Genomic DNA, 10,919 nt, shown 5'->3' with positions numbered 1-10,919 from the left:
AACATTGGTTAGCTTTCTCTTGCAGTTTTCTTCGCAGCATTGAGAAGAAAAAATTTGTATGGGCCCCATGGTAACTTTTTTGTTTTCCATTCATTTTCCTCTCTGATCCAAACAATGAAAAATGGGCTTTTCCATCCATTTTCTACTCTTTCATTTTCTTTCCTTTCAAAATCTCTTATTTCATTAGAGTAATGTTTTCATTTTCCTCTTCCGTTAATTCTCCTTGCAGTTAGCTGCACGCTTTGCAACATTTTCAATTTTTTTCGTAGCACTTTTTTTGTTAATCATTTTGTTGCTCCAGCAGTCATCATGGCTTTTGTCATTTTGAAACCGAATTAGGACTACTGCCTTTAAGATTATGTTTGTTTTTGTAGATAGGACATAGAGATATGAACAATACATATATAAAACGTATTAGGATAGAGAAATATAAACACTGGACACAATGTCTCTGGGACATTTTTTTCATTTTTGTGTTCACTTCTAAATGAATGACACTGATGGACATGGAAATAAGAAGATAGACACAGAATTTTTAATGAAAATTTTTTCCTTTTTTGTCCATAGTTATTTTTCATTATTCTCCTATTATTCCTTTTTATTATCTTGTGAAAAATTCTATCCATTTTATTAGATAGATTTATTTTAGTAATTTTACATTATATTTTAATTTTGTTTATATTTATCCAAATATAATACTAGACATTACGTTAGTGTCTTGTCCATTATATCCAAACACAATACATAAAAAATAATTTTTAGTGTCTCTGTCTCGATCAGTATCTCTGTCTCAATATCATGTCCTATCTTGTCTGCAAAAACAAACACAACCTAAGTTCTTTAACTATGCTGTCTCCTCCTTTCATTTGCCTTCCTCTAAGGTTTAATTTGTTTATGAATAGAGAAAATAGTTGGAAGGTAAAAAGAAATTGAAAAAGCAGAGAGAGAATTGGAAAAAAAAATATTATTCCTACATCAAACATTATTTTTGAGATCTATATAAAAATATAATTGTTATAAATTAATTATGTATTTAAATTATTTTTTAGTTAACAAAACAAGAAAAATTTACGCATAATTGTTAAAAAAAATACTCATTTTAAAATAATGTTTATTATAAAGGGTGTCCATGTAGTGTGAAATTAAAAAATTAAAATACACTTACTGAGCGTGGTTTGTAGAAACATATAGCATTACGAAGTGTTGGGAATAAGTAGTATGACCACAATCCAATCAATCACGTGTCAAATAATTTGTTATTGTTATTATATTAAAATGTTAATATAATAACGTCCTTGATTAAATTTAGAGATTTATCATTGTGATAGTGATCACAATATTGAGAGATAAATATTTTATAATTTAATCTAAATTGTTCTTGGTCATAGGATTATTAAAAAGGACATTAATAATCCGAAAAGATCAATATATATATAATGGTCTTCATTGGATGAAGATTAATAGATCTCATTTATTAAATTATATATATAGATGGTGCATATAGAGATATAACCATTGAACTGACTCACTTTGAGAATTCCTAATGGTTATAATTACCGTATATTTGTCAATAGGATATTCTCAAGATGAACACAGTAATAGAGTTTCCTTTGACCTGCGACTGTCATAGTAATTAACAATGTATTTATTATACTTTGATTCCGGACACCTAATACCCTATGGTGCTAGTTGAATGGATATTGGGTATGATTTAAATACTTGTAGAATTAATGATTAGTCAATAAGGAATCCGTCAACTCTCGGTAAAGAGTTTGAGCTCTATGATTATAATGACTGAGATGAATAAAACCTTGGCCAAGGGGATTGAATGAATGAAGAAATGAGTTTCTTAGGTCATTCACAGTTCATTATAATAATGGTAACAAGTTAGAGTTTGACAATTAAACCATACTCTAAGGGTTAACCAAGAGCTGGAAAGATGGAAGGAATTATACTTTGTTCTTCTGAGGTTCTTAGTAAAAATATATTACTTCATACTATCGGGTCGTTGAGGAGTGTTGCTAGACGCCAACCTTGATTAGTAAATTTAGTATGACTAATTTACTACCCGCTTAGTATTGAACCTATGGGGTCACACACTAACGAGTGTTCTAATCTTTGCTGTAGAATTATTTAATTATTAATTTGATTTGATCAAATAAATAATTATATTAATTCAAATGGAATATTATTATATTTTTTGCTAGCACCAAGAATATAATAATAGTATAATAATTGAGAATATTATATGAGATTTGAGAATAATTAGTTATTCTATTTCTAAACTTAAATTCTAAATTTGGATGAGATCCTAACTGATTCTGTTTCAAATTGAGTTATGATATGATTCATAAATTTGAAAGATTCAAGTTTAAAATAACAAGATATGATTTAAATTTGAATTGAGAATCAAATTTAAAATCAGTAACAAATCTCATACTATATATATGTATGCCAAGAGTAGAGGAATGAAAGAAAGAGACGAGAATAAAAAGAGTTTTATTCCGTTACCTCTACACATATAAATGTATGTGAGCCTGATTCTTGGAGAAGAATTTTATGGCGTGCAAAGAGTTGCAAGAGGTTTCTCAATTTAGATCAGATGTCCATTGGTCAAGAAGTTGACAGCAAAGGTTGGTCTCGGTGTGGATACGCATAGCGCCTTCGTACCATCGAAGGAGAAAGTAATTTTTACTAAAGCGTCTAAAGGTATTTAGATCTGATCTATTATATATTTATTATTGGAATAAAATTTAAGCACAAAATAGATCTTTAAGATTACTTTCTTTTCTTCCGCTACGTGTTATGAACACATGATAATCCTTCACGAAGAATAGGAATAGTAACATTTGTAATGTCATCACCACTTTAGGAGAATTTATAAGTCATCACGTTCTAAAAATTTTCTTTTTGATGCATGCAATTATAATTTTTCTTTTAAATCCACCTAAAATAGTGTGATATTTATTTGACAGTGGAACAATTTAGCATCATGAAGGATATGGATCGGAGCACCACTCTTATTCTTGCTTTTGTTGCTATATATATATATATATATAAACAGCCAATAAGCATTATTGGAGTTTACAAGATCCAACACAAAAATGTGAGGCTTCCCAATGCAAGAAGTTGTTGTTACATAAGCACGTCTTTTTGACACATTCTTCGTTCCTTTTATGTATGGAAAAGTTTAAGGGGTCAGTAACTTTTGTGTTTTTTGGCCGGCACTTAACCATTAAAATAAAAATGAATGATTTTTTATTATTAGATGTAATTTCACACTATTAAAAATATTATTAATGACCAATTGATAATTACAAAACACCAAAATTGTTGACCCCTAACATTTCTCATATATTACTACTACCATGAACACCTCATTGATTTGTGAAGAGTTCGTTTGTTGTGTATTTAGATATGCTTATATGCTTCATGCCGAAATTCGTGACGGATAAATTTAATCTATAAGATACTATTGGTATATCTTGCATTCAATCTTATATATATATATATATATGATCATTTTCTTATAAATTCTATTGGCTCCTCGTACTTTCTATTTTCTTATATATATAGTGACATTGATTATATATATGTAAACCGATTTCCGCATACATATATATGAGGAGTGCTACACATACAAGTCTTTTTGACTTACAAGTCTTACAAGTTACTAGGCCTTTTAATGCGTTATTCAACGTTTCCTATTTTCAAAGCGCTACACTCAGAACGGTTCTTCTTCTTCTTCCTCTTCCTCTTCCTCTTCCTCTTCCTCTTCTTCCTCTTCCTCTTCCTCTTCTTCCTCTTCCTTTTCCTCTTCCTCTTCTTCTTCTTCTTTATTTTTTTTTCGATTTTCATAGTTTCTGAAATCAAGCTTTGAAATCGTTTTGAAGAAGAAGAAGCAGCAGAAGATGAGGAGAAAGAGAAAGAGTTCTGAATTATGCAACGAATTTTGGGTGTATTTCTTAAATACTTTGGGTGTATTTTTCGTAATCCTTTGGGTGTATTTCTGTAATCCTTTTGAAGATAATGGAACTTCAAAAATACACCCAAACGATTACAGAAGTACACCCAAAATGATTACAGAAATATACCCAAACGGTTACGGGAATTTACCCAAACGATTATAGAAATACACCCAAAGGATTATAGAAAATACACCCAAAGGATTTAAAGAAATACACCCAAAATTGTTAAAATACATCTTATGCATAATTCAGAACTCTTTCTCTTTCTCCTCCTCATCTTCTACTGCTTCTTCTTCTTCTTCAAAAACGATTTCACCATGAAAAATCGAAAAAAAAAAAGATAAAACAGAGAGAAAGAACGTAAATGAAGAAGAAGAGGAAGACGATGAAGAAGAACGTGCAGAAACGAAAGAAAAGGAGAAGAAGAAGAGTAAGAGGAAGAAGAACGTGCAGCAAGAAGAAGAAGGAGAAAAAGGAGAAAGAGAAGGCAAGAAACGAAAGAAAAGAAGAAGGAGAAGACGAAGAGGAAGAAAAATGGTTGAAAGCGTGTTTTGAGCGTTAGTTTTAATTGAACTTGTAAGGCTTACAAGCCTTAATCGCTTGTATGCCAAGAATTACTCCATATATATATATAGTTATGCTTCAACTTCAAAATTAATTACCATTCATTGAGAATAATAACACACGCTAATATGTACGATTTCTGATAGATTTGTTTCAGAATCTCCATCTCCATGCATGTATGTCTATATTTCCCGTGTATAGTAAAAACTATATATAGCAGGTACACTTCTAACATATTAAACACTCTTTATAAATGAAAGTGTACCAAAATTAATATAGAGCATTACCAGTAAATACATTAAACAAAATTATACCATAGGTACAAATAAATCGTAAATGTATAGGTAAATAGTATTATACGAATACGATAAATAGTATTCGTACAATAAACAATAAATATGTATTATATAAAAAAAATAACACTCTTAATTTAATGTGAAAATTTCTAAAATTGTTAGAAAAAATTAAGTATCAGACTTTAAAAATATTCACTATATTTAATTATAATTATACTATAGCATGATTAGAGTGAGATATTATTCTATTATAATTTGTAATAAATAATGAATACTAAAAAATTTACTTAAAATTTAGGCTGTATTTATTTATAAGGACAAGACACTGAAATAAAAATATAGAAACATAAAATTATGTTTAGCAGATAAAATATTTATCTTTATGGCTAAAGACACTGAATTATTGTATTTTATATCTATTTTGACAAAAAAAACATACAGACACTAACAAAAACAAAGATACAACTTATTTTTTTATTATTATTTTTGTTAATTTTTTATAATTATATATATTTTTTAAATTTTTTAAATAAAAAATAAAAATAAATTAAATGTTTATAAATTATTCTAATTTATTATCAAATAAATATAAAAATATTAATTTTTTATTTTTATTTTTTTTTATCTTATTCTCACTATCTTATTTTATCTTGTTCTCATAACTAAATATGGTGTATTATTCCCCACAATACTCTGATTTTGTATCTATACTCACCGCAAGAAGCTTTTATTATTGATTGCTTCTGTTTTTGATGCCTCAAACATGGCTTGAAAGACTCCTTTTAATTTATAGGCGAGAGTTTGTCCTGTAGCACTAATTTGCATACAGCTTTGTGTGTGTGCCAATTTTTTGAGGTTGGTGGCATATTTTTTTCTTTTGATTACTACCTTCTTTGTTCAGGATTTTTTATTTAAATAAATAAAAAATACAGTAATTATCAAAATAAATAATTTTAAAAATATTTATCATTTTGTATTTTCCAGTCATATCTCGTTTACACTGTAAATGAGATGATTTTTCATATATTTTGTTTACAGTGTAAACGAGATATGACACATAATCTATCTCGTTTGCAAGGTGCGGTCCAAGCGAGCTATCACTTCAAATCTTCCTACAGAAAGGTGTGGATGGCCAAGAAGAAGGCAATTGCACAAATCTATAGGGATTGGGATGAGTCGTACAATAAGGTTCCCAAGTTGCTTCAGACACTACATAACTGTTTTCCTAATACCCTTTGTGACCTCCGCGTCAAACCATTCTACAATGGGCACCTCCTTGTACGTGACTGCAGTATGTTCGACAAGGTATTTTGGTCTTTCCCATTATGTGTAGAAGCTTTCAAGCATTACAAGTCCTTTGTCTCTGTAGATGGTACGCATCTGTATAGCAGGTATGGTGGTGTGTTGCTTATTGCGGTGGCGCAAGATGGGAATAGCAACATCTTGCCTATTGCCTTTGCCATTGTGGAATCCGAGAGCACCGAATCATGGTCGTTCTTCCTAACTAATCTGAGACGCCACGTCATCCCACAGGACGACCTGCTGGTTATATCCGACAGATCTCAGGCTATTAAGGCAGCGCTTAGCGCCGAAGACAGCGGTTGGACTCCCCCTAGAGCCTACCATGTTTACTGCATAAGACACATGGCTGCAAACTTCATGACATGGTTCAAGTCAGTCGATGACAAGAGGTACCTCATTAATTAATGCTGCTTATAGTCCAAGCAAGGCCGGTTACGAGTGGTACATGGATGCGTTGAGAGGAGTCTCGCCTACCATGGTTGACTGGGCTAGTCGTTTCAGGAACGATATTTGGCTACAACATTGCGACAGCGGGCGTCAGTTTGGCCACATGACGACAAATCTATCCGAGTGCATCAATGCAGTGTTGAAGGGCACCTGGTACTTGCCAATATCTGCCATTATGCGCATCACGTACGAGAGATTATAGAAGTTATTCGTCACGAAGGGTAGAGAGGCGCAGTCACAGCTCGCTGCTGGATGCCGATTCTCACAGAGACTATTGGCCGTCATTGAGAAGAACAGAGAAGGGAGCTGGTTTCAAGGTGTACAAGAAGAGAGCAGGACTTTCCATATATCTCATTTACAGTGTAAACGAGATATGATGGGAGAATGCAAAACGGTAAATATTTTTAACATTATTTATTACGGTAATTAATACATTTTTTTATTTATTTAAATAAAAAATCCCTTTGTTCACGCATTTAATCAATACACATTTAACAATTGTTGGCTATATGTGGCAAAATAAAAGCCACTTTGCCGTCCAACAAAAACTTACATTAGCCATCATTTTATTTTTCAAATAAGCTTTGATACCATGCGCCTATTATCAACTACTTAAGGGTTCTTAATTATCGAATAACCTAAGCATTATGTTTGTTTTAATTAGAAAAGTACTTTTGATTTAATTTTGTGTTGCATTTATATAGTTAAATTACAGTAGTTAAAATTTTGAATATATCTCAGTAGATGGATACTGGCTTAGTTTGATGAGTATTATAGTACTTTTAAAAATTACAAATACAAATATATAATTTACCAAATATAAAATGAGGTTGGTGTGTATGTCCACTTTTAAAAAACATTAAGTATTTTTCCAAAAATTAAAAGTTTATCAAAATGTGATGTATGGTTGATTGATTTACACCTTGAATCATTATTTGTGGGTGATAAATTTCATCAATCTAACTATTAATATGATATATTATAATGATAACTTACCAAATTTCATAAAATTGGTACATTAATAGGTATGTTATTTAATAGGAAAAGTATAGGGTACTAATAGATTATCTACCAATTTATTGTCAATAATAATTAATTATTATATTTTAAACACATGTATAAAGAGACACATCCAAAAAATACATCTATAAAAATATTTTTATTAGACACAGTCATAAAAAAGATATTTTTATTAGACACATCTATAAAGACACTCTCATTAAATACAGTTATAAACAAGAGTTGGCAGAAATTGACAGAAATGCTGTTAGTAACATAGCGAGATTTTATTTAATAATACTCATGCTTTTATGTATTTTAATTTTAAAATTATAATATACATATATAAAAAGTGTTATAATGATATACTAAATCAATTCTAAATTTTATATTTTTTTAGATTAATCTATATAATAAAATATTGAAAGTGAACAATTGAATTATGAAAAGAGTAATACTACATGAATAACAAAATTTATTATTTGTGGTTAATACTTAGTCAATTTTAAACATTTAAATTAAATTCTAAATCTTATACTTTAAATTGTAAATGCTAATAATATAAAAATAAAGTGTTAATCTAAAATATTGACTAATATTGATAAAAAAGAATATAAGCCTCTTAAATTTTCTTATTGAGATTTCAATCCAATTTAATTTTAAAATAAATTCAAATTTTAATCAATTTTTAAAGAATTTTTAGTTGATAAACAACTTAATCCTCCACAAATTTTAATTATTAAATTAGTCTCTATTTTTTTATTTTGTTAGACATTAATTTTTTACTTCAAATTTTGATTAAAAAAATAGAAAATTCAGATCATATCATTTATTTAATATATAAAAGCATATTAGTTCTAAAACATTTTTAAAATTCTAAGATCAATCGTTTTTTTGGACAAATAATCTATAGTAGAGATTAATTTGTCTTATAAAATAAAAATTAAGAGATTAATTTAATAATTAAAATTTATTGAGGACTAAAGTATTTAACTAAAATTTTTCTTAAATACTGATTTAGAATATTACTTTTAACATTTTTTACATTTTCATCTTAAATTTTAAGGCAATCTCTAAAATTAGTTATTTACACTAAAAAAAACTCCAAAATTTCAATTGTACTATAAAAGTTCTTCGAGATTGAAAAATTTATACCACATTGATCTTCATCTCTTTTCTGTGGATGAGTTACTTATCACTCGTGAATGACTGACACATACTTTTTTATGCTAGATTAGACAAAATAATATTATTTTAATTTTGGCACTAAATATCTAATGAAATGAACCACAAAAATATCTTATCCTTCACCAAAAATAAAAAAAAAATATAGATGATCATTAAAGTTAACTAATATCGTGATATCAACATTTAGTATCAAAACTAAAGCGATATTATTTAGTGTAATTCAGTATAAAAAAGATGTATTAAGTCATTTACATTGGGAAAAATAACTCCATAAAAAAAGAATAAAGGACTTAGTATAATTTTTCGTACAATTGAAATCTGATAAATCTTATAGATAAAAGGGTGAATATAAAAAATTGCTTCACGAGCACGAATTTATTATATATAACTAATTTTATAATTAAAATATGTCACATGTCACTCTTTTATTATTGTAATTAAAATTAATTTTTTTTAAATTAAAAAATTTTTAAAATCAATTTTTTTTAAATTAAAAAATTTTCTCCTCGTTTCTCTCTCTTTTTCTATCTCTTTCCACACACACATATATATATATATATATATATATATATCAATGACTAATTATAAATTTGACAATCAAAATGTACAACACAATATTCTCTAAATATAATTAAAATTAAATTAAAATATTAAAATTAAAATTAAAATTAAAATACAACTATATTATTATATTATTAATTTAATAACTAAAATGTGTCACATAACACTCTCTAGTTAAAATTGAGATAAAATATTTTCATCCAAAATTAATAAACTTCTTTTCTCCATTCTCTTATCTACCTCTCTCCTCTTTTCTATTTCTCTTTACCCTTCTCGCTCTATAAATAAGTTATAATTTATATTTTATATTTCATATTACTAATTTGATAAACAAAAAATGTATCATGAGATATTCTTTCATTACAACTAAAATAAAATATTTTTCTCCAAACTTAAGAAACTCTCTCTTCTTCTTCTTATTTATCTTTCTTTTTTCTCTTTCATTCTCTGTCTCTTACTATTTTTCTATTCTACAAAAAAGTAAAATTAATAAAATAATATAATTTAAATAAATTCATAAAATTACAAAAAATACATTAAATTTATAATTAAATATAATTAAAAAATAATCACGTAATATTATTCACATAAAAAATATATATTATTATTATATGCATGCATAGTTTTTTAGTTTTTCTTTTTTAATTTTAAATTTTTACCGCTTATCTGTCTAATTTACATTTTTACTTCTCTTTTTTTAAATATTTATTACATATAATTTGGAGAGAATACTAATATTTTGATTAATAATTAGAATCAAGATTCAATTATTTCAATAAAAACTAATTTTAAGTTAATTTTATAACTATTAATATATATTTTTTTATACTAATATCTAATTTTATATATATATATAGAGAGAGAGGGAGAGAGAATACTATTTTTAAATAACAAATATGAAAATTAATTATTTTTATTTATGCAACAGATTTAACATCTAATCAAATGTAAAAGTATATACGTTAAATTTTTTCAAATTTAAGATAATGAATAATATTAAAATTAATTATTAGTAAAAAACTAAACTCTTTCACATAAAAATAATAATTAAAAAGATTATTATTTAACTTTTTTCTAGGAAAACTCTATTCTTCTTAGTCGAGGGGATTTTTTATCCCTTATGATTTTTTTTATAAAAATAGTTTGATTATATAAATTTTTTGTGCTATAATTTATAATGTCAAAATAAGACAACGTAATTTTAAAAGATTCATATTTTCGTAATATTATTACAGACAAAAAATACTAGTAATATTCAAAAAGTGAATAGCCTAATTATAGTTTCTTAATATAACATTGTATAATTTTTTTTGTTATCCACAATATTTTTTAATCCAATAGATAAAAGATTAATCCGTCGTGAATTAGAACTCTATTTAATATTCAAAAAGTGAATAGCCTAATTATAGTTTCTTAATATAACATTGTATAATTTTTTTTGTTATCCACAATATTTTTTAATCCAATAGATAAAAGATTAATCCGTCGTGAATTAGAACTCTATTTAACAGTTTGTCGCTCGCAAATAAATTATAACATTGGTTAGTTGACTAATGATTAATACACATGGAAAACTAAATCCTCTTTTCCGGTA

General features: G+C 27.0%; 1 protein-coding gene across 1 annotated transcript; it reads left to right on the top strand.

Moving 5' to 3' along the window:
• The first annotated feature begins 5,878 nt into the window (after nucleotides 1-5,878).
• LOC148566531 (uncharacterized) lies at nucleotides 5,879-6,779 on the top strand. Its single transcript, XM_088484291.1, has 2 exons — nucleotides 5,879-6,501; nucleotides 6,548-6,779. Exons 1-2 carry the CDS (start codon nucleotides 5,879-5,881, stop codon nucleotides 6,777-6,779), a joined length of 855 nt encoding a protein of 284 aa, XP_088340417.1.
• The last annotated feature ends 4,140 nt before the right edge of the window (nucleotides 6,780-10,919 follow it).

Source organism: Arachis ipaensis, chromosome B4, assembly GCF_059453495.1.
Source record: "Arachis ipaensis isolate K30076 ecotype BB chromosome B4, ASM5945349v1, whole genome shotgun sequence".
NCBI classification, from domain to species: Eukaryota; Viridiplantae; Streptophyta; class Magnoliopsida; order Fabales; family Fabaceae; genus Arachis; species Arachis ipaensis.
This window is presented reverse-complemented; position numbering and strand designations above follow the sequence as displayed.

Excerpts from the sequence above, each read along its gene's own strand:
- LOC148566531 (XM_088484291.1), top strand. The coding sequence starts at position 5,879 with ATGACACATAATCTATCTCGTTTGCAAGGTGCGGTCCAAGCGAGCTAT. Across the intron at positions 6,502-6,547 it reads AACTTCATGACATGGTTCAA|TCCAAGCAAGGCCGGTTACG; the intron begins GTCAGTCGATGA and ends TGCTGCTTATAG.